The 23215-nt window shown below is 41.9% G+C and overlaps 1 protein-coding gene across 4 annotated transcripts; it reads left to right on the top strand.

Annotated features, from left to right (window-relative positions):
* The first annotated feature begins 473 nt into the window (after positions 1 to 473).
* VCPKMT (valosin containing protein lysine methyltransferase) lies at positions 474 to 6812 on the top strand. 4 transcript variants are annotated; one of them, XR_014059886.1, is made up of 7 exons: positions 474 to 753; positions 851 to 961; positions 1131 to 1203; positions 2052 to 2171; positions 3458 to 3562; positions 5711 to 6073; positions 6682 to 6812. XR_014059886.1 is itself a non-coding variant. In XM_081511283.1 (6 exons), exons 1-6 carry the CDS (start codon positions 488 to 490, stop codon positions 5723 to 5725), a joined length of 690 nt encoding a protein of 229 aa, XP_081367409.1. In that variant the 5' UTR covers positions 474 to 487; the 3' UTR covers positions 5726 to 6812. The 4 variants fall into 4 exon arrangements, 2 of the variants coding, with proteins under 2 accessions (XP_081367409.1, XP_081367410.1); XR_014059887.1 differs by lacking the exon at positions 1131 to 1203 and having other exon boundaries at positions 851 to 950; XM_081511283.1 differs by having other exon boundaries at positions 5711 to 6812.
* Positions 6813 to 23215: the final 16403 nt, after the last annotated feature.

Raw genomic sequence — 23215 nt, 5'->3', positions numbered from 1 at the left:
GAGGGGAAACTGTCTTCACCGTTAAACGCAATCACAAGCTTCCTGCAACCGTTTTATGCATTTAGATGAAAATTTAAGAGCCTATTAGGAACTCGAGATAACCAGGACTATAGCCACCCTTGGTAGTATCTTGGAAGCTGCCTTGATTTAAAGCCAGTAATTAAAAAAAAAAAAAACTGTGAATCAGTCTCCAGCCAGGTAAAAACGCTCAGGCTGGCGTTATCTGGAAAAGTGATTTAAACTACCCGTTCGTTAAGTCACACTTGTAATTTACCGGAGAATGAGACGGTTTCACGCGTAGAGGTACCTCGGTCCACCGTTGGGCCACGCTGGAAGAACGCTGCCTTCCGGGCTTTGTGCCTTCGCGCACGCGCCGTGGCCCCAACTCCGCCACGGGGACGCGCCGGGGCCCTGGCAAGGCGGGGCCCGGAGTAGTGCGCGTGAATGTGACGTCGGTGCGTGCGACGTCTCTTGTTGCCGGGCAGCGATGGCGGCTACTCTGGAGTCCTCCGGGGAGGATCCACTGCGGAACTTTGTACGAGTTTTGGAGAAGCGAGATGGCACGGTGTTACGACTGCAGCAGTATGGCTCCGGCGGCGTGGGTTGCGTTGTTTGGGACGCTGCCATTGTCCTTTCTAAATACCTGGAAACGCCCGGATTTTCTGGCGATGGGGCCCACGCGCTGAGCCGGCGGTCGGTGCTAGAGCTGGGCTCAGGCACCGGGGCTGTGGGGCTCATGGCCGCTACCCTCGGGTAAGACCTGGCGGGAGGGGACGCCGCTTTGTTCAGGAAACCCCGATTACTGGCTTCCCACTCCTGTGCCTACACCTAAATCAACGTTATTTTATAGGGCAGATGTCATAGTCACCGATCTTGAGGAATTGCAAGACTTGCTGAAGATGAATATTAATATGAACAAGCATCTTGTCACTGGTTCTGTTCAAGCCAAGGTACTGAAATGGTTTGTATGGCCTTTCAGCTTGTTTTAAGAAAACAATTTGTAGTTTGCTTTAAATTGCGTTTCACTGAAAGCATGATTAATACGAAGGGAGATTTCTGGGTCTTTTTATAAAACAAGACTTTTAAATTAGTAAAGCAACAGTTTAAAATATTTGGTTGACGTTTTTAAGGGGGGAAGAATTAGAAGACTTTCCTTCTCCGCCAGACTATATACTGATGGCTGACTGCATATACTACGAAGAGGTGAGTATTTGATGCGTGGAGTCTCTTCCTTTAGAAGACATAAACTGTATTTCGAGGATTCTGGAGCACGCATTACTTAGCATTTTAACATCTCTGAATGCAGGATATTTATATTTGTTCCATAGTTGATGAACAAAGAGAAAATAAAGGTCACCAGGAAATATGTATATGTACTCATGATTAACATAGAGGTCCCTGAAGCTTGTTGAGAAAAGTGTTAACGTGCATTTTACGAGAGGCTTCCGTAAAATTTTTAAAGGATTTTTTTCTTTTGGATCTCCTGTAAAAGGCTAAGATTTCTTTTTTTTTTTAAGTTAGCTGTTCCTAGTGAATGTGTTAAACATGACATTAATAATTAAGTTGCATCGTAAAGGATTCACTGTTTGGGGACAAGATTTATTATATTTATAGAATGTTTTTTTCTTTTAGAATAGCAGTTTGTATAGTGTTGTAAGCATCAATCATTTTTTTTACAATAATGAACATTGAACCAACTTATGTTCAAGTTAGAGTTGGACCTACTTTTGTAAGTAAATTGTTGATTGTTTAAATCCTGTTAGATTAAGCTTTAAGAATGCTGTCAATTCCATTTTTACCCATGGGTACGCCAAATGCAATCACGTGAATCCATTCTCTGGAAGCTGAAATTAATACAGTGGTTGATTAGTTAAGAGTTTACCAATCATTAGTTACAGAGCTGTAACTATGGTTACTGGGTTGGATTAATTCAAAGATGTGTGAATTGTAAGGGAGTTAAAATTATCTCCTGTGCCTCCCCTACCCCCTTTTATAGTAAACATATGTGTTTTTAAAAGTCATTAACAAAAATCATATTCCTTTTTGAACAGTCTTTGGAGCCACTGTTGAAAACCCTAAAAGATCTCAGTGGGTCTGAGACTTGTATTATATGTTGTTATGAACAGCGAACAATGGGGAAAAATCCAGAAATCGAGAAAAAATATTTTGAGGTGAGTACTCGATTAGAACTACCTTTGTAAGGATTACCCTTCAGAGAGGCTATGTGTGACTTTGTGTTCCAGTATATTGTGGTAATTTTGACTAGGGAAACATTCTGTTTGTATGAACCCAAGGAGAGAATCCTTTACAGCACACTGAACCCAAGGAGGAGAGGCAATGGCACCCCACTCCAGTACTCTTGCCTGGAAAATCCCATGGACGGAGGAGCCTGGTAGGCTACAGTCCATGGGGTCGCTAAGAGTCGGACAACTGAGCAACTTCACTTTCACTTTTCCCTTTCATGCACTGGAGAAGGAAACGGCAACCCACTCCAGTGTTCTTGCCTGGAGAATCCCAGGGACGGCAGAGCCTGGTGGGCTGCCGTCTATGGGGTCGCACAGAGTCAGACACGACTGAAGCGACTTAGCAGCAGCAGCAGCAGCAGCAGAACCCAAGGAGAGAATCCTTTACAGCACACCGTTCTAACAACTGCCGCTAGCCTCCCCCGCCCCAGTACCCCCATTCTGATCCTTTATTTTTCTTTTCTGACTTGTTGATCTAGTATTTGTAAAGCCATGTAAAATAATAATGTGACACCCTTGTCTTTCCTGAAAGAGTTTTCAGTGTTTATCAGACAAGTTGCTGGCTTTTAGGAACATATTAATGATGTATATATTTTTTGGAGAGTACATCATAGAAACATGATATGTGATATGTTTTCATTTCGGTATTTTCCACTATATTTTTATGGTAGCTTTGGCCAGTGTATCCTATCTATTTTGAAGTTGTTCTTTTCTTTTTTTTTCTTTTGCAAGAATTAATGACCCACAGGAAGCTGCAGAAGTAGTACTTAGAAACCCATTTGTCTTTCACTCATCTTCCTCCAGTGGTCACCCAAATGCTTCTTATGGGTAAAGATCCATCATATTACAAGTGGTTCCTCTTAAGGAAACATCTTTATGGCTCTTCAGTTTTATCTTCTGAAAGGGTTACTTTGGGTAAAGTGACTCTTCATGACTGCCTCAGATATATGGTGAAATGGTTTTTTACTTTTATGTTTTTCTTGACTGTGAAGAACTTTAATGAACTTTTGAAATAATGTATACTTGAAAATTTGATATCATTAATCCGTTTCAGTTGAGTTAAAACAATCAAATGCATATATATCAAGTGCTTAGCTCAACTTTTCATATACCCCTCCCAGTCAGTATTCCAAAGGTAACCACCATTCTGATTTCTGTGAGCAATGGATAGTTCATATTATTGAATTTGAATGGCATCTGTTTTAAATTTATAGCTCCTTCAACTAGACTTTGACTTTGAAAAAATTCCTTTGGAAAAACATGATGAAGAATATCGAAGTGAAGATATTCACATTTTATACATCAGAAAGAAAAAATCGGTAAATACATGTTTGCCTTATTATCCTCTGAAGTGATTTCACTAGCTGGACACTGTCTCTGAGCTTGAGTATGATGTAGATACTAATTTTCATGCGGGGAAATGGCTATAATGATTAACAGGACTCAGGCACTAACACTCAGTGTTAAGATTGCCTAACTTACTGGGCCTCAGGTGTTTTCTCTAAAATAAGGCAGACTTTTTTGTAAAGGTCATTTCTAGCTGTAAATTATATAGCTTTATAATTGGGCATCACCTCAGACAAGTAACTTAGGTATTTATAAATTTCTGTTATCTCTTAAGAGTTTTTTAAATGCCAGTTCTGACCTTTGTGAACTCTCTCCAACCATTCAAGTTTTTTTTTTTTTTACTAGTCCAACTATAACATACAAGAGGGTAGGTCTGTCCAATAAAGAAAAATGCACTCAATTAAATAGAATTTTTATGCTCCCCTTTTAGATTGCTTCCTTTACCTGTTATAATAAGTACATTTTATACAGTGCCTAGTATCTGAACGTGTAGAAGGGAAGAATTGTGTCCCATCCATCTTTGTACCCCAGCACCTTGTGGGTGACTGGTATAAGGCAAGAACAAGATCACTTTTATGAATTGAGGGTGCTAAACTTGATTTAGTTCCATTTGTTTCTATTATCTTTCCTTTGGATTTGTGGTGAAGTTTTTTGATTTATGTGCATTCTAGCCAAAAGCAGATAATGTTCATTTTTTGGAATCAGGACTAGGTGTTGGAACTATAAAGAAAGAAGAGCAGTGGGATTAGTAATTCAGATCAACTATTATGTGGCATGGTTCTAGAGATAAAACAATGAATTAAAAATGTTTTGTGCCTTAAAGGATCCAGTTTTAGCCAAAGCTGTTGTATAATTTTAGAAGTAGGGGTTTTTTTTTTTTAGGCTTAAAAATTTTTGTGTTTCCTAAATATAAAGGCTTTTTTTGGAGGGGGGGAGAGTCATTTGTTTTTTTAACTTGATATAATTTACATACTATAAAGTTTACACTTAAGCTATTTTTAGTATATTTACCTAATTGGACAACCATCACCACGTTTTAATTTTAAACATTTTCATAACCCCAAAAAGGAACTCCATACCTTTTAGCAGTTACACCTGCCTTCCCCAGCCCCTGGCAACCACCAATCTGTATCTCTGTGGATTTAACTATTCTGAACATTCCATACAGATGGAATCACACATGATGTGTGCTTCTTATATCTGGCTTCTTTCATTCAGCAGTGTTTTCAAGGGTGCGTCCATGATGTAGCATGCATCAGCACTTCACTTCTTTTTACACTTGAATAGTAGTCCTTTGTATGGATATGCCACACCTTGTCCACGCATTCATCAGTTGATGAGCTTTTCTGTTGTTTCCACTTTGGGCTCTAATGAATAATACTGTTGTGAATATTCATGTGAAACTATTGTGTGGCATGTTTCCTAATCTCTTGAGTGTATGTATACCCAGAGTGGAATTGCTAGGGCACTAAACACAGGAACTCTATGTTTAGCTTTCTGAGGACTTGCCAAACTATTCCAAAGCTGCTATACCATTTTCCTTTCTCAACAGCACTGTCTGCGTTTTCCATTTTCTCCATATCCTCCCTAACATTTATTGTTATTCATCTTTTTTATTGTAGTCATCTCAGTAGGTATGAAGTGGTAATCGCATTGTGGTTTTTATTTCCCTAATGGCTAATGATATTGAGTATCTTTTTTGTGTACTTGTTGGCCTTTTTACATGTTGGTAGAAATCCTTTGCCTATTTTAAAATTGAGCTGTCTTCACCGTTGAGTTGTAAACATTCTTTATAGATCCTGGATACCAGACTCATACCAGATTGATGACTTCCAAATATTTTCTTCCCATTCTGTGGGTTGTCCTTTTCTTTTCTTGAGAGTATGTCCTTTGAAACACAGAGGTTTTTAATTTTGATGATGTCTAGTATATCTGTTCTTTCTTTGGTTGCTTGTACTTTAGGCATTAGCAAAGACCATCTCCAAGCATTATACATAGCTATTCATTTGAATTGCATTTAGCCGTCAGTAGGGGTAATACCTAGTATTAAAATACCCAGTAAATATTTTAATATATAATAAGAAATCAGTCTTTTAAGGTTTCCATTTTTTTTCTTATAGAAACTCCCATCATGAAATCTTTAGTCATCTTACCCAAGCCTCTAACAACGTGGGTAAGCTAATAACATGAATGAAGCATGTGAATACAGCATGGGAAGATTGTGTTCACAGATTTTTTCAGCATGTCTTTAGGGATCCGATCTATAGACAACCACCACCGGCTGCCTGCAGTATGAAAAATGACTTAACTGACTGCCTTCCTGCCAAAGGGCCTGAAATCTTTTAGCTCCACATCAAGTTCTGCTTAAAAGAAACATTGTGTCAGTCACTCCTCCAATAAAAATAGGTACTGAGGTTAGCCTAAAGTCTGCCAAAAATAATGAAGTAGCATGGTTGGCTTGGCGTGTTTTCAGGAAAATAGAGGTAAGTTGATCCAGTTTCTAAAGAGAGATATCAGTTACTCTTTAATAATGTTTAAATTCATATCAGTAAATTTTAATTTGTCATCAAGATAAATTTAAGAGAGGGTTTTAACATTTATACAATGGGTTTTATTGTAAGTATCTTCCACTTCATTGTTTTTCAGACAACTTTAATATTTGTGTTCTTTTACTTGAAAAAAAAGACAAAAAATGAAAAGACTCTTTTGTGACCAGAGTTCTGTGCTTCTCCTTCACTGTACTGATTACAGTATCATTTACCCGGTGAATTACATAATAAATTACACTGTGGTCCGTTAATAAAGATGAAAGAAGTCAGAGTGCAAGGGAGGGAAAGACATCTGTAAAAATTTTTATTTGAGAATGGAGTGAGAATAAAAGGCCCAGCTTCAGGCTCGTGCATTTATGTGGCTCGTGCACTTTTCCTCATGCTCAGCATCCAGGAAAATGTGGCTAAATCACTGGTGATAACTTGTTTATATGAAACAGAAAGCTGTTTAAATAACTACAAGTGTAGTTCTGTGTACATTTAACAAATGATTTTTTTCTGTGTGGTCTCTGTTTTATGTTATGATAATCATCTGTTCGCAGACTGATCTGTCAGGACTTCCCAGTTGCACTGGCTCCAAAGCGTAATAGTAACCAGATGGAATGCTGGTACTTAACAGGCATTGGTGCTAGGTGGCACATTTTATGTGTTAAAATAAACATTGTTTTTGAGATCCTGTGACTTTGTGAATGTTTCAGAAATAGCTTTGGAGAAAACAAACGTTTAAAGCAGGTGACTGCTTTCCAGAAAGAGCAAAAGCAGCCCTAGAGAAATTAAAGATTAACATCAAGAGAAAATTTTTGTCCTTCAGGCTTTCTTCAGTCTTTAACTTTTGTTCTACTGTTTGTTTTTTTTCCCAAACTGCTCTTAGCATTTCATTAATCAGCTTACTAAGCAGTTAGTGTAACCTAAGTGTATGATACTTTTCTAGTTACAGATAATACCAGGTATTTTGTTAGTGAAGTCTTAGAACAAATGATCACTTTCTGGCTTGTTTTATAACATTATAAAACTTGTAGAAATGAGTCTATTAACGTTGACCAGCCATACTAGTCCACCCCAATTCCTCAGGTTCCTTTCACCCTCCTCCCCTTAAGACTGTACTTCTAAAATACAGTAGCTGTGGGTGTTCAGCTGAAGTCCCCCTTGACATTCCTGTAATGAAAGCCCAGCTCCTTTACTTCCGACAAGGGACATTACACCAAAACTTCCTGGAGGGGTTGGCATGAGATCAGCCTCTCGGCAGCTTTGCCAGAATCACCCCCTTGCTGTGTGCACTTCCTCTTCTTTCATGTCCTATTTCCACTCCCTTTCTTTCTTATCACCTTAATAAGTCAAGGAAATGGCAACCCAGTCCAGTGTTCTTACCTGGAAAATCCCATGGACAGAGAAGCCTGGCCGGTTACAGTCCATGGGGGTCACAAGAGTCAGACACGACTTAGAGACTAAACCACCATCATACATTTATTACCATGTTGCTGGGGAACTGATCTAAGGTACTGACTACAGGATTAAGTACTTTGTAACAGAAAGTGAAGTGAGATTGTTTTTGTTATTCTGGAATAAGGCCAAAGCAGAGTTTAAAAGGTACCAATCCCCACGTTCTAAGATCAGAGAACCATAGTGATTAGTAAGCACTGCCGGGCTTCCTGAGGGTTGCCAGATTATGTAGCAAGCTCTGTCACTAACTGCCATCCACACAGCTGGGGAGACCTGGGAGAGAGGCCTTCTTTTGGAGGAAGTGCAATGTTGAGGATTAAGTCCTTTGAGCTCTCATTAGAGAGGGAACAGAGTGTATCTGTACTCAGAAGCCACAGGAGGGAGACCGCGGGAGGAATTCAAGATCCAGGATGCCTCCAAGAAGGGTAGACTAGCATTTTCCCACCTGATTGGATTTGTCTTTATCCTGCAGATGAATACATCTGTTTAATTCCAGAGCATGGGAATTTTGGAGAGGTGGTGTGGAGACTGTCAGGCAGAGAGGCGTTAAAGATGGATCTCAGGCAGTTGAAAGTTGACACGTGAGCTGAAGGCGTGAGGACTTCTGCAGCAGCATGGGGTGGTTAAAAGGCAAGTGCAGCAGACGAGTGAGGTGTGATGCCATTAGCTGGGTGTTAGCCAGAATATAGACAACCCTCAAATCTCAGGGGACTGCCAGGGCCAGGAGGAACCCCTCAGGAATTAGCCCGAGGGGCTTGCCACTGTGCACAATGAAACCTATAAGCCACTTACCACAGTGCAGCTATAGCCAGTTAGAGAGCCACAAACCCCACCCAGCCACCCAGTAAGGCAGTGCCTCTCAGACTAGCTGTACTTGGAAGATTAAAAGCAAACAAAAACTGTGCTTAGTCTCCATCCCAATCCAATTAAACCAGAGTTTAGTTTGTTAAAGTGCTCTGGATGGCTTTTATTGTTATTATTATTTTATAATTTTTTTTAACTTTAATTGGAGGCTAATTACTTTACATTATTATGGTGGTTTTTGCCATACATTCTCATGAATCAGCCATGGGTGTACATGTGTTCAATGGTTTTAATGTTTAGCCTAAATTGAAAATTACTGCAATGAAGAAGCCTCTTCTAGCATCTGCTTCCCAAGAAGAGATCAAAGAAAAGGAAAGAGATACATAAAACCAAACCATGATTAGGTCTATACTGTAAAGGGAGGAAAGAGCTTTGAATCAGATGTGGAATTTTCTATGAAATAGGACGTTTTAAAATAGGGCTGAGTTTTAGGAACTAAATATGTGAAAATTTAGAAAGTTTGGCCAAGAAGGTAAAGGTGATACTCCTCAAGAGTAAAGGGGAGGGACTTCCCTGAAGGTCCAGTGGTTAAGACTCCACTTCCACTGCGGGGGAACTTAAGATCTCACATGCAGCACAGGGTACCCCCCCCAAAAAGGGGGAGGGATTCAAGAGCTAGGAAAAGAAAATTATTACAGGTGTAGCCTCCAATGACTTGTTTCCTCCCTGTATGGACTATAACTTTCAAGGTCTTTAAGGTTACATAGTTTTAAATCTTAACCTGCTACAGTTCATAACCTAGAGTCCATGGGTCATGTTTGGTGAATTTGGAAGTAAAGTTAGGTTATTAAGAAGTATTAACAATCCAGAATGATTTTTAGTGGGACTTTTTACATAGTGTGGCTAGTTTCCTTGTTAAATGATGTCAAATACAGTGCTAATTCAGAGTACAGACAACTGTTCATTTAAAGAAAGGTGTGAAAGTGTTAGTCGCTCAGTCGTGTCTAACTCTTCGTGACCCCATGGACTGTAGCCCCCAGGCTCCTCGTCCATGGGATTCTCCAGGCAAGAATACTGGAGTGGGTTGCCATTTCCTCCTCCAGGGGATCTTCCCAACCCCAGGATCAAACCCGGGTCTCCTGCATTGCAGGCAAATTCTTTACTGTCTGAGCCACCAGGGAAGCCCCCCAAAAGTGTGGGGGACTTCCCTGGTGGTCCCATGGTTAAGACTCTGAGCTCCCAATGGAGGGGGCATGGGTTCAATCCCTGGTTGGGGAACTAAGATCCCACATGCTGCATGTCCAATAAATAAATAAAACATTAAAAAAAGTGTGGGTAATAGAAATATGACTGTTATTCCTAAGGTTCCCTGTAGATGGCGCTGCTTGACTTGGTCTTTAAACAGTTTATAGACAGGAAGTTGTTAAAACAATGTTTTAAATGGATTCACACTTGGATTTTGAAAGTGAAGTACATTAGATTTTAAAGAATAAACCTACCTGTTATGAGTTGCTTTCAGAATATAATGTGGTTGTCTTAGTTCATTTGGGTTGGTATCACAAAATACCGCAGCCTAGGTAACTTACAAATGACAGAAATTTATTTCTCACAGTTCTGAGAGGCTGGGCAGTCCAAGATCAAGATGTCCATAGGCAACTGTCCTCACAGGGTGGAAGGGACAAGGGACTCCCTGGGGTCTCTTTTACTGGGCACAAATCCCATTTATAGAGAGCTTCACCCTCATGACCTGCTCACCTCCCAAATGCCCCACCTCCAAATGCCATCACACTGGAGGAATAGATTTCAATATATGAATGGGTGGGGAGGGGGGTAGTGCAAACATCCAGACTGTAACAGTAGTGTAAGTGAAATAGGGTTTTTTTTCTCTTGTAAATCTGTATTTATTTTCTGTTTATTGCATTTTGATGTGCCTTTTGAATTTTTGAATGTTGTTCATATAGCTACATAAATTGCAATTCATAAATCATTTCTCTGCTGTTGGTATTTTTTTGTGAGAGACATATTTCAAAGGCTAAATTAGTTCAAGTTCTAAAAATGAAATTCACCTTGAAAGTACTTTTTATATAATGCATGATTTTACATCTAAGGTACTTGAAGCTTCTAATTAATTTTAATTAGTTTTCAAACCAGTATGCCTTCTTCACTAGAGTAATAAGTAGCTTTTACATCAAAAGACTGAAGCTCTGTCTTTGGTTGTATCACAGTTCTGTAAGCTTAGGCTGCCTGTTTGACTTTCAGTTTTAATTTTTCCTCAAGGAACATCAGGATTTGAAAGAGTTTTTGATTCAGTGATAATAAACATTTAAAAAATATAATATTCAGTTTTCATAACATAAAGATCTTCAGGCCATATTTGAATTAGAAAAAGTTTGTGGCAACAGAATTTTACTGAAAATTAATCAAGTAATGGGAAAATAAGTTTTCACTTTAGATGATTTGGGGTAGGAAAAAAATTCTGAAATCATTTTCACCAGTTAGGTGAAAGCTGTTAGGTATTTGGGGTCATATCAATTGTGAGATATATCTTATGTAATTCATTATTAACAAATAATGAACAAAAAATTAATAACAAATAGTTTTCAAAGAATAGATTTTAAAATAGGTTAGAACAGGTTATCTCTATGCTGATTATTTTCTCATGACCATCCTGAAAACTTAGCTCACAAGCCTTGAAACCAGATTATCTGGATTTAAACCTCAGTTCCTTCATTTACTTAGCTGTGTGACTCTGTGCCTCAGTTTCCTCCTGTATGAGGTAAAACCATGATAGTTTGCCTCATAGTTTGAAATAGGGATTAAGTCACTTTAACATATACAATACTCAGCATACAGTAAGCCTTCGATAAATATTGTGGTTCTAGCAGGCTTGGAATTACTTTATGTGAGGGCCCCCGGGGGAATGTAATAATGCAAGTCTGTGTTGCAGTGTGAAATCTGGGCATCTTTTTGAGAGTATCAGTTCAGTCGCTCAGTTGTGTCCGACTCTTTGTGACCCCATAATTTGCAGCACGCCAGGCCTCTCTGTCCATCACCAACTCCCGGAGTCCACCCAAACCCATGTCCATTGAGTCAGTGATGCCATCCAACCATCTCATCCTCTGTCGTCCCCTTCTCCTCCCACCCCCAATCCTACCCAGCATTAGGGTCTTTTCCAGTGAGTCAACTCTTCGCATGAGTTGGCCAAAGTATTGGAGTTTCAGCTTCAACATCAGTCCTTCCAATGAACACCCAGGATTGATCTCCTTTAGGATGGATTGATTGGATCTCCTTGCAGTCCAAGGGACTCTCAAGAGTCTTCTCCAGCACCACAGTTCAAAAGCATCAATTCTGCGGCACTCAGCTTTCTTCACTGTCAACTCTCACATCCATACATGATCACTGGAAAAACTATAGCCTTGACTAAACGGACTTTTGTTGGCAAAGTAATGTCTCTGCTTTTAAATATGCTATCTAGGTTGGCCATAACCTTCCTTCCAAGGAGTAAGCGTCTTTTAATTTCATGGCTGCAATCACCATCAGCAGTGATTTTGGAGCCCCAAAAAATAAAGTCTGACACTGTTTCCACTGTTTCCCCATCTATTTCCCATGAAGTGATGGGACCAGATGCCATGATCTTAGTTTTCTGAACGTTGAGCTTTAAGCCAACTTTTTCACTCTCCTCTTTCACTTTCATCAAGAGACTCTTTAGTTCTTCTTCACTTTCTGCCATAAGGGTGGTGTCATCCGCATATCTGAGGTTATTGATATTTCTCCCGGCAATCTTGATTCCAGCTTGTATTTCTTCCAGCCCAGCGTTTCTCATGATGTACTCTGCATATAAGTTAAATAAGCAGGGTGACAATATACAGCTGCTCATGAACATCACTACCCCATCACGGTGGGAATGGCTCCTGGGTGGGAGGAGTCTGAGAACAGTGTTCCACAGTAAGTTGAGCAGGTAAGCAATTTTAGAAGAAGAAAATGTGGTGAAAAGAAAACTATGTTTGCTGTTCATTTTTACGGTTCTAAAGCTAAGTGCCATGAGGATTGAGAGGCCAACAAAAACAGAGGAGATCCTCATTTCCAAATACCAGAGCTTGGGCTTGATGGCGGAAGCTCCAGGACCCCACCATCCTGAACCTTACCGAATTCTTCCCTCTGTTAAACTGAGACCAGATAAGTGGCACCAGGTCATTTTTCTGAAGTCTGGGGCTTGATGTATCTGCATAATTACTGTCAGAGTTTAGATGTGTTCATTCTAAAAGAACAAGGTGACTAAAATACTCTGTAGCTCTTGCCTCCTGGGTAAACCATCTTTTACCCTGTGATCAGTATATGTAATGAGAATCAGGAGCTTCATTTAACTTCAGGCTGATTCTGTCTGTACCAGCAGACAAGAATGAGAGTCAGAACCGTGAACTGTATCTACTTCTCCATCAGCCAGTGTAAAATAACACAAGTGCTTAACTGCATTATATCAAACTTTGAAGCCTTTTTTGTTTGCAATTGATGGAAAAGATTATCATGAATACTAGATAGCTGGTCTTAATTTTTAGAAATGTCTGTTAACTATGACACACTAACTTACTTTGATGAAGGATAAATTCACACTTTTTACTATTCACAAGGTTAGAAACAATGATGTTTTTTCTTTGCAAAACAAAGTTAAGGCTTTTGAAAGAGCTGTTCTAGATGCCGTCCTTATGGGGTTAAATGTTGAGTACTTAACAGATTTCCTTCATGTCATTAGCTGCCATGAATCATCACTGGCAGTCTGTAAAACCCTTGATGGGTCAGTGCTTTTAAACACTCTTGAGTAATTTTTTAAAAGTTAACTCGTATTCTAAGTTGTTAATCTATTGAAGTCCAAGCATTTAACAGTCTGAAGTCCAGATTCATTTGTTGGCTAATCGGTGCTTTGATAAATCATTGCTGGAGTTATTGTGTATATAATACAAACAATCCCATGTATCTCCATTCAGCACCTGACCTTGTTCTTTTAGGAATGTGTCCTGAAAACTGGCTTGTGCTGTGAGCACAGTACAGTTGCATATTGGGGTATAACAAATATAAATAGCATGTTTTATCTAAAGCTAAGATGAGAAGCTTGATATTTTCATTCCAAATGAGTGTAAAGAATAATCTCATGGCATATAATGGATATTTGAACATACACCTGGCTTCTTGAAACTTAAAAACAGGAAAAACAAGTTTCACACTCCCACAAATAATAAATGTTTAACCAGAGAATGCCTTTGGGTTTCAGTGACATTTATGAACATAGGTACAACGTACTTTTAAAATAGCTATCGTCTTTCTAAATCTTGTCACAAGGAGTTTTTTAAAAAATGCTGTCGTTCAGAACTCTCTTTTCACTCTCTAGCATATCTCTGACACCCACATTCAGTCTGTTACTCTCTGTCTGAAATAAGTGTCTGGTTGTTAACCTGAGATTCCAAGGAAGAGAGGAGTGGAGGTTCAGTGTGGCCAGTAGGAACAAAAGTCCAAATTAGTGCTGAAGACAACCCTAGGTCTGTTCTAAATCCACTCACCTTCCCTTTATGTGCCCAAGCTTATACATTCTCTTCTTCTCCTAAGGAGAAAATGGCTTACTTGACTACTACCTAATCTAGCTGTATGTCCTTAGGCGAGTTAAATTCTCTGAATGTTAGTGTCCGTCTCTGTAAAGTGAGAGTGACACCTACCTGACAGCACAGTGGTGATGGTTAGACTAGATAATATATGTAGACAAGGGTAGGGAAGAAGCCGTCTCTCCAGCATAAGCCTCAGCTCTCTGCTCTGAGGGTTCAGACTGGTAAATTCTTACAAACTAGAGAGAAGTCATCCTATGGAAACATCACAGCTTGGTCCAGAAAGAAAAAAAAAAGCCTTTATTGTCAGAAAGGTGGGATTCCCAGTGTAGCAGCCTGTCTGTCATTTACTTTTACTTCCACCCTGACTTCTTCACTTTCTCTTTAGACTCCACCTTCATCACAGGAAGGGAGTAAGAAGTCACAGGGGAGACCTTGCAGTTCTCTTGTTTCCACCCACAAGCCGATTGTAGATTCCCCCTCTCTGGCCCCCCGACCCTGACCCTTCTCAGCCCTGGCGTCACCTCTTCAGCTGCCTTCAGTGTGTCCCATTTCCTCCCCTTCGTCCTCTTACTGCTGTCACCTGAGGCCAGGCTCATTACCTCTAATCTCTGCTCCTGTAATGTCTCCCACTTCTAGCATCTCCACACAAACCTGTGCAAATAGTAGTGCCGGGGTACTCTCCTGTCAGGGAGTTCCAGACTGTTCAGCATCCTACTCAAAAACCTCCCCAGAGACTGCAGGTGAGGTAGAAAGTCCCACATCAGGTATTCAGTACCCCTCTTCGGTGTATCTCCTTTTGCTACCTTCTTGCTATCTTCTCAAAATGGACTTCTCTGGATGTGTACACAGTGTGCTTCATTGCTTCTGTCTTTGCTCATGATCTTTTCCATCAGCCTTCTCCCAACCGACTGGTGAAGACCAAATCTCTAAAGAACCCGGTGCACTGACCCTCTTGCTTGCTCCATGACCAAGCCCAGTCAAACAGCCTCACTTCCCACCCACCCCCACAGTTTAGGGATGGGTATCACATGACCCTTGCCAACCCCACAGAGCCCTCCTGAATAAGAGGCACTTCCTCTGTTCCAGGGTAGCTAATGCTAAGGATAAAAATAAGACTCCAGCTTCCCCCAAATAAAAATCAACACAGACGAAAGCAGAATCTAGATGCAGAGAGAGAAATCAGAAGACTGTCCTGATTATTCAGTTTGAGCCTCTGAAGCCAGCTCTACAGCCTGGACTCCCAGTTGTATAACCTAGTTAACTTCGTTCTGCTGGTTTGAGGTTGGGTTTCTCTTCCCTGCCATGGAGCAGGTCCTAACTAGACCCTTCAAATTTGTCTGCCTTTCACACTCTACCCCTATCTTACAATCTTTCCCAACCAGTACTTTTCCCAAGAAGTAATCTGCTTTTTAAGTCTTCATTTTGTCCATAATTCCAACCGAATCATCTTAGCAATTGATTTACAGACTTCGTAGAATAGTGTCGGTTGTTGATCATACTGCGAATGATCAGTATCAACCTATCAAACTACAAAAGTAAACATCATAAAACTACTCAGCAAAAGTGAAATAAAAACCCATTGTGCAAGAGGTTTTCCTGTGTTACCAAAGAGCCTACCCACCACCTTTGCCTCCAGAATATATTCAAACCTCCCCCTCTCCATCCCCATCATGGACTTGTTATTTAGCACTGAGAGAATGAATTGCTTCAGAGAGCCGAGTGGGTCTGGGTAGGGCTGACTATGAAAAGTGGAGGAAGAATTACAGCAGGTATTAGGTGAGGTCCAAGATCTGGAGAGCAAGACTAGGCACAGAGGGTGTCAGCTAAGAATGGTTGAAAAACTTCCTTGGGCTACAGAAAAAAAACCTGCATTTATTGTGAAGTTTTAATTTTTTTTTACTTTATTTCAATTCCCTTTAGTTCCACAGCTTTCCTGAAAGTCTGACACCTGGGTCTAGCTTCCATGTGGTGGCAGAAAGTGAAGAGTGTAAGTTTTAAAAACAACCTTGCCAATCTGTTTGGAATAACATGATATGAGTATAAATTCTGGGAGGAAGAGAGAGCCCCAGAGGCCCTAGCACTTCAGGGGCCACTGAGAGTGATGCAAAATAAAACCTCCCCTTCCCAGTATATGCCAGAGGAGGACTTTGGAACGGAGGCAGAGCTGACCCTTGGGTTACAGATGTTACATGCAGTAAATATTTTACTGAACTTTAAATGTAATTGTCACGAATAGTCAAGGTATTTGGAAAGATAGAAGTGAACCTAATGTTTTTTTTCATATCACCAGATTTGAAACTGTCACAAGAACTTATATCATGTTATTCCAAATAGATTGGTAAGGTAGTTTTTAAAATTAATTGTGATTTCTTGTGTGAAGATACCTGAGGGCCTTATGTTACGACTATATGGCATCTTGAAACCAAGTCAAGAAAAAAAATCTAAAATAACCATGAATTTTAAGTTTCCAGAATGATCCCTGACTTTCACAAGGACTAGTTTATGAAAGACAAGACAACTATTCATAATAGAGACCTGGGTTAGTTTTAAAGGCAGCTTTGATGATTGACAGGAGATTGACTGCAGTGGTAGGAGAATTAAATTCCCAAACAATAGGAAACCAGATTAGATGTTGGTGTTGTGTGTGGATGGGCTCGAGACTGTCAGATTTGATATAAGTTCTACTTTAGGTGATCATGCTTAATGTGATCAGGGCTAACATAAGACCCAAGCTAATAGCTAACATGCCACTTGGCAATTCAGAGCCTTGCTTTAGATAAAGATCTGTGCCCAGGCTTGTGAAATGTGAGTAGAGAGCAGAGAGTATAATGTGTGTGTTTGGAGGTGGGTGGGGATGGGGTTGTAATTAATTGATAAAAGACTGGAGGCTTTATTTTTCTTACCAATGTCTCTTAACTTGCCGGGTAGCCTAGAAAAAATGACCGTTATTCTTCAACAAAAAGAATGGCGTTGTTTGCTGTCCTTCCACGAGGACCCTGGCAAGGAGAGTGGGCTTCTGTTAAGAGCCCAGGACTCTGGCCTCCTCAGCCTCCCCTGGGGACAAAGTAGCTCCAGCCGGAAAATCTCCCCAGAAATACTTCTCCAAGCACAAGAGAGTTCCCACGACTCTCTGGACTCACCTGTGAGTTCCCGGGCATCTAGCTATCATCTTTCCAAACACTCAATGCCAGGTATTGACTGTGATTAGGACAGTGGCCATGCTGACGCCCCTCAGGTCACCCTGTCCTCCTGATTAAAGATATGCCTCAGCAGCATTTGATGGAGATTTCCTGGCTTGACTGGAGCCAGAGGGTGAAGGCTGACCTCCTGCCTCTGCTGACTAGCTGTGAGTCCTCTGGCAGGCCCCTCAAGTCAGATGGGGATGGTGACGGTGGTAGTGAAACTTGTTTTGCCCACCCGCAGAGTCCTTAGGATGCTCAAACAGGAAAATGGATGTGAGAGCCCAGTGTCAGCTTGAAAGCTGGATGGAGATGCGAGTTACTGTGCTTGGTGCTGACATCCGACAAAAGGCTTGATGATTCTTCCCCCTTCCCAGCCAAGTATGTGCCATTCAAAACTAAACAGAGGGTATCTGCTTCATCTCTAATGAGCAGGGGGGCTTAGCCAAAGGTCCACAGAAGGGAGGAGGGACAGACTGTGGCTCAGTTCCCCTTGATCTCCTCAGTCTTTTCTTCTTTTCGGACTCTAATTGACCTTGGCCCAGATCTTATCAATCGTACCCTCACTCTTTCTTGTGACAGAAGAGAGACAGTCACCATCTCTCCTCATTTGTGTTCAGTGAGCCAGGCTTATGGCAGGTGCTGGGGACACCCACGGGTTGTGAGTTGCTTGCTGTCATGGAAAGGAGGCGGTTCCTAAAAGGAGGGAGCATGCTAGGACAGGGCCCAAGACATGCTGAGCATTTTACAGATGTGTCATTATCTGCTTGTTATTCTTACTCTTACTATGGGAGCAAAGGCGATTAGACTGGTTTTGCAAATGTGTTTTCCTTGATTCCTCAACCTGTCAAATGAAAGGCCTCCTCAACTCAACATGGTCTTATTTCCTTGTTCTTGAAGGAATCCAGGGTAGCAGGTCTGCCCAGGGAAGGCTGTAAACACTACTTGGCCTGTAGGGCTCCGAGGTCTGATTTAAAGCTGCCCTGCCATGGGAAATCTGCCATTTGGGTCCCCAGAGCTGGCCTATGCCCAGATTCTGTGCGTCCTCCACTACCTTCTTCCCGCCAGGGACACCATCCTTCCCAACCAGAATATCCCCCCATCCTTATGATGTGCCTTCATTCTCTGTGCCCCCTGCTGTGGCATAATGGTCATGGTACTTGCCGCTCACCCGTGATTTCACTGATTCGCACTCACGGAAGCCCTGGGCGGACACACAAGGGTGCTCATCTCCCCATACTTCCATTTTAAAGATTCTCTAATGTTTGTTTCCAATGTGGCTCTGGTAACATTGTTTTTCCATGTTTCTACCTTGTCTCCCTGATGCTTCCGCCCCCTCCTCAAAGTCAAGAACAGAGTCTTTGCACCCTGCATGATCCTTGCACGTCTCACTTGAGGAATATTCCATTCCCCAGTAATTAATCCAACCAGCTTTTCTTGAGCGCCTGTGATGCTTGTGGTAGGTCCTGGAGGGAATACAAAAATGAAATATGACTAAAAAGTGAGACAGTGGAGAAAGTGAAAGCAGTAGCTTATTTCATAGTTTAGTTGAAAGAAGGCTTGTACTAAAGGACGGAAGAGGAGAGATTGTGGCTGAAGATAATGGGGGCATTGGGGGGGTGGTTGTGTGGAGGAGCCCAGAGTAGAGGAGTGAGATCCAGAGTCAGATCCAGAGCAGGTAAACTGATTTTGGAAAGAAGAGGGTCATCTATTTTAGAGGACTGATGGGAGGAAGGGAGGGAGAGCAGAGGGAAGGAAGGAAGAAAAAGGAGAGGGGAGGGAGGAAGATGTAGCTAAAGGTGAATGTGGACGTAGGGGGACAGGGCTTCCTAGGTGGCACTAGTGGTAAAGAACCTGCCTGCCAATGCAGGAGACGTGAGTGATTTGGGTTTGATAAGTGATTCGGGTTTGATCCCTGGGTCAGGAAGATCCCCTGATGGAGGGAATGGCAACCCACTCCAGTATTCTTGCCTGGAGAATCCCAAGGACAGAGGAACCCGGCAGGCTACAGTCCATGGGATCGCAAAGAGTCAGACACGACTGAAGCAACTTAGCACGCACGCTTGCACCTAGGGGGAAAGGGGCTCATCACCAATATCCTAGGTTTTCACTGTTAAATGAATGAAAGAGGGTACTTGGGCCTCAACATCAGGGAGCTTAAGCTGCTAAAGGATTCACTAGTGGGGAGACTAGCAAGTGGCAACTGTGACACAGAACTGCCCATGTGGCCTGACTGGGGGAGACCTGGGGAAAGGAAAAAGCAATGCAGAGCTGGGAAACAGGAGTTGCCTCTAGGTTCACCCTCCTCTCTCTCCCCAACCCATCCGCTGAACCAGGCTCGGGAGGCTCCCAGGGGAGCACTCTGCTGAACTGACCTCCTTCGGATCTCGAGGTTCCCCCACGCCTCCCTCCCTCAGGACACCTCTTCCTGGCCTCCTGTCAACCACCTGCTGCCCTTGTTTCCATAGTCGATCATGGCTTTTGGAGCTTTTCTCTCTCAGGGAGCAGTGTGATACTCTTGGGGGGTGGGGAGGTCCCATTAGATTGTGGTTCATACAGATTTTCATCAGCTCTGGATCAATATGCCCAACTGTTGATTCTCAGACGGCTGAACAAGTATCACTTCACCATATGGCCAACTTGTCAAGTTTGCCGAAATAACCAGTTTACTGAAAGCTTGTTTCAAAGCTTGTCTCTGTATGAATATCTTCATGCATATATTTTCTCAAATATAGTCAGTGAATGTATTCTTCATGCGTAGTCAATGATTCTGAAGATGTCCAATAAATAGGAATTTATTTTAATGTAAATATAGTTAATAAATATATATTTGTTTTGGGCTGAATTGTGTACCTCGAGAATTCACATGTTGAAGTCCTGGCTTACAATACCTTAGAAGTAAGTAAGTGTTAGTTGCTCAGTTGTGCCCGACTCTGCGACCCCATGGACTGCAGCCCACCAGGATCCTCTCTCCATGAGATTTTCTAGGCAAGGATACTGGAGTGGGTTGCCATTTCCTTCTCCAGGGGATCTTCCCAACTAGGGATTAAACCTGGGTCTCCTGCACTGCAGGCAGATTCTTTACCGACTGAGCTACAAGGGAAGCCCAATACTTCAGAAGGTGACTATATATTTGGTGATAGACCTTTAAAGAGGTAATTAAGTTGAAATGAGGCTATTAGTGTACTGCGTGCTAAGTCGCATCAACTGTGTCCAACTCTTTGCGACCATCTGGATTATAGCCCACCATGCTCCTCTGTCCACGGGATTCTCCAGGCAAGAATACTGGAGTAGGTTGCCATACCCTCCAGGGAATCTTCCTGACTCAGAGATCAAATACATCTCCTGTGTTGGCAGGCAGGTTCTTTACTGCTAGCACCACCAGGGACCCCCCATTAGGGTGGACCATAACCAAATATGACTGGTTTCCTTACAAGAAGAGGAAATCAGGACACAGACGTATAACGAGGGAAGATGTGAAGACAGGGAGGAGGCTACCGTTGGCAAGCCAAGGAGAGAGGCCTCAAAAGAAACCATCCCTGTTGGCACCTTGATCTTGGACCTCTAGCCTCCACTACTGTGAGAAAATAAATTTCTGTTGTTTTAGCTAGTCTCTCAGAGAAGGCAGTGGCAACCCACTCCAGTACTCTTGCCTGGAAAATCCCAGGGACGGCGGAGCCTGGTGGGCTGCCGTCTATGGGGTCGCACAGAATAGGACATGACTGAGCAACTTCACTTTCACTTTTCACTTTCATGCATTGGAGAAAGAAATGGCAACCCACTCCAGTGTTCTTGCCTGCAAAATCCCAGGGACGGCGGAGCGTGGTGGGCTGCCGTCTATAGGGTCGCACAGAGTTGGACACAACTGAAGCGACTTAGCAGCAGCAGCAGCTAATCTCTGGGACTTTGTTATGGCAGCCTGAGCAGACTAACACAATAATCTCATAGCTGTATTTTTAAATATGAGATGTATTTCATTAGTATTTTAAGGAATGTTTGATTTGCCAAAAGTTTTGAGTTATAGAGTAAATTAGGCTTCTCATAAATATATTTAAGAAGATATTCGTAACATTAAAAGTCTTAAACAAAAAAAAAGATTGTTCAAATTCATTGACTCATCTCAGGAAGAACATTTCTTGAAACAAGATTTTAGTTAGTGTGGCAGAGTGGACCTTGATTTCCAGTGAATCTGGTTCCTTTTGGCTTGTGGCCATCAGCCATCCTCTGTGCATGGGGACTGGCAGTGTGGGACCCAGCGGTCTGGAGTGGAAATCTTGTTGCACTCTGAGTGCACACCAGACACTGTGCTAGATGCCTCCCCTGTACTAGAATGTGATCCCCTGAATTCTCACACCAGCATTGGGAGACATACAGGTATCCCACGCTACATACAAGAATGTCAGAACTTGAATAGTTAAATAACTCCCCCTTGGTCACAGACCTAATCATTAGGGAGAACATTCCCTAAGTTCTGATAGGTCTAGGTATAAGTCCCAGCTCTGCTGTGTCCCATCTGTGTGACCTAAGGCAAGTGCCTTAACTCCTCTATACCTTAGTCTCTTCATTTGTAAAATGAGGTCAGTACTACTGTTCCCCACATAGGTTGTTGGATGGAGTAAATGAGATAATATATGTATGTGGCACAGAACCTGGCACATACGATGTCCTCAAGTGTTAGCTGCTACTATGAGTTTAGGAAATACAATAAATGTAACACCAGACATTATATAGTAGTGTTTACAAAGCGCTTTCAGTTTTTCAGAAAAGGAAATCAAGCCTAAGAGAAGTTGAGGGGCTCAGTCAGACACCCCCCAAATCTTTATTCTATGTAGGCCTTCACCTGATTGGTGAAGCCCACCTGTATAAGGGAGGACAATCTGTTTCACTGAAAGTTCACCAATTTAAATGTTAACCTCGACCAAAAAGCCAGGCTTCAGCAATATGTGAACCATGAACTTCCAGATGTTCAAGCTGGTTTTAGAAAAGGCAGAGGAACCAGAGATCAAATTGCCAACATCCGCTGGATCATCAAAAAAGCGAGAGAGTTCCAGAAAAACATCTATTTCTGCTTTATTGACTATGCCAAAACCTTTATGTGGATCACAATAAACTGTGGAAAATTCTGAAAGAGATGAGAATACCAGACCACCTGACATGCCTCTTGAGAAACCTGTATGCAGGTCAGGAAGCAACAGTTAGAACTGGACATGGAACAACAGACTAGTTCCAAATAGGAAAAGGACTATGTCAAGGCTGTATATTGTCACCCTGCTTATTTAACTTATATGCAGAATACATCATGAGAAACACTGGGCTGGATGAAGCACAAGCTGGAATCAAGATTGCCGGGAGAAATATCAATAACCTCAGATATGCAGATGACACCACCCTTATGGCAGAAAGCAAAGAACTAAAGAGCCTCTTGATGAAAGTGAAAGAGGAGAGTGAAAAAGTTAGCTTAAAGCTCAACATTCAGAAAACTAAGATCATGACACCAGGTCCCATCAGTTTCAGTTCAGTTCAGTCACTCAGTCGTGTCTGACTCTTTGCGACCCCATGAATCGCAGCACTCCAGGCCTCCCTGTCCATCACAAACTCCTGGAGTTGACCCAGACCCATGTCCATCGAGTCGGTGATGCCATCCAACCATCTCATCCTCTGTCGTCCCCTTCTCCTCCTGCCCCCAATCCTTCCCAGCATTAGGGTCTTTTCCAATGAGTCAACTCTTCACATGAGGTGGCCAAAGTATTGGAGTTTCAGCTTCAACATCAGTCCTTCCAAAGAACACCCAGGACTGATCTCCTTTAGGATGGACTGGTTGGATCTTCTTGCAGTCCATGGGACTCTCAAGAGTCTTTCCCAACACCACAGTTCAAAAGCATCAATTCTTCGGTGCTCAGCTTTCTTCACTGTCCAACTCTCACATCCATACATGACCACTGGAAAAACCATAGCCTTGACTAGACGGACTTTTGTTGGCAAAGTAATGTCTCTGCCTTTAAATACGCTATCTAGGTTGGCCATAACCTTCCTTCCAAGGAGTAAGCGTCTTTTAATTT

The sequence above is a fragment of the Giraffa tippelskirchi genome, chromosome 7, assembly GCF_054371585.1.
Source record: "Giraffa tippelskirchi isolate mGirTip1 chromosome 7, T2T-mGirTip1v1.2.pri, whole genome shotgun sequence".
Classification (NCBI taxonomy): Eukaryota; Metazoa; Chordata; class Mammalia; order Artiodactyla; family Giraffidae; genus Giraffa; species Giraffa tippelskirchi.
The sequence above is the reverse complement of the archived record's forward strand: the minus strand, read 5'-3'. Positions and strand labels throughout refer to the sequence as shown.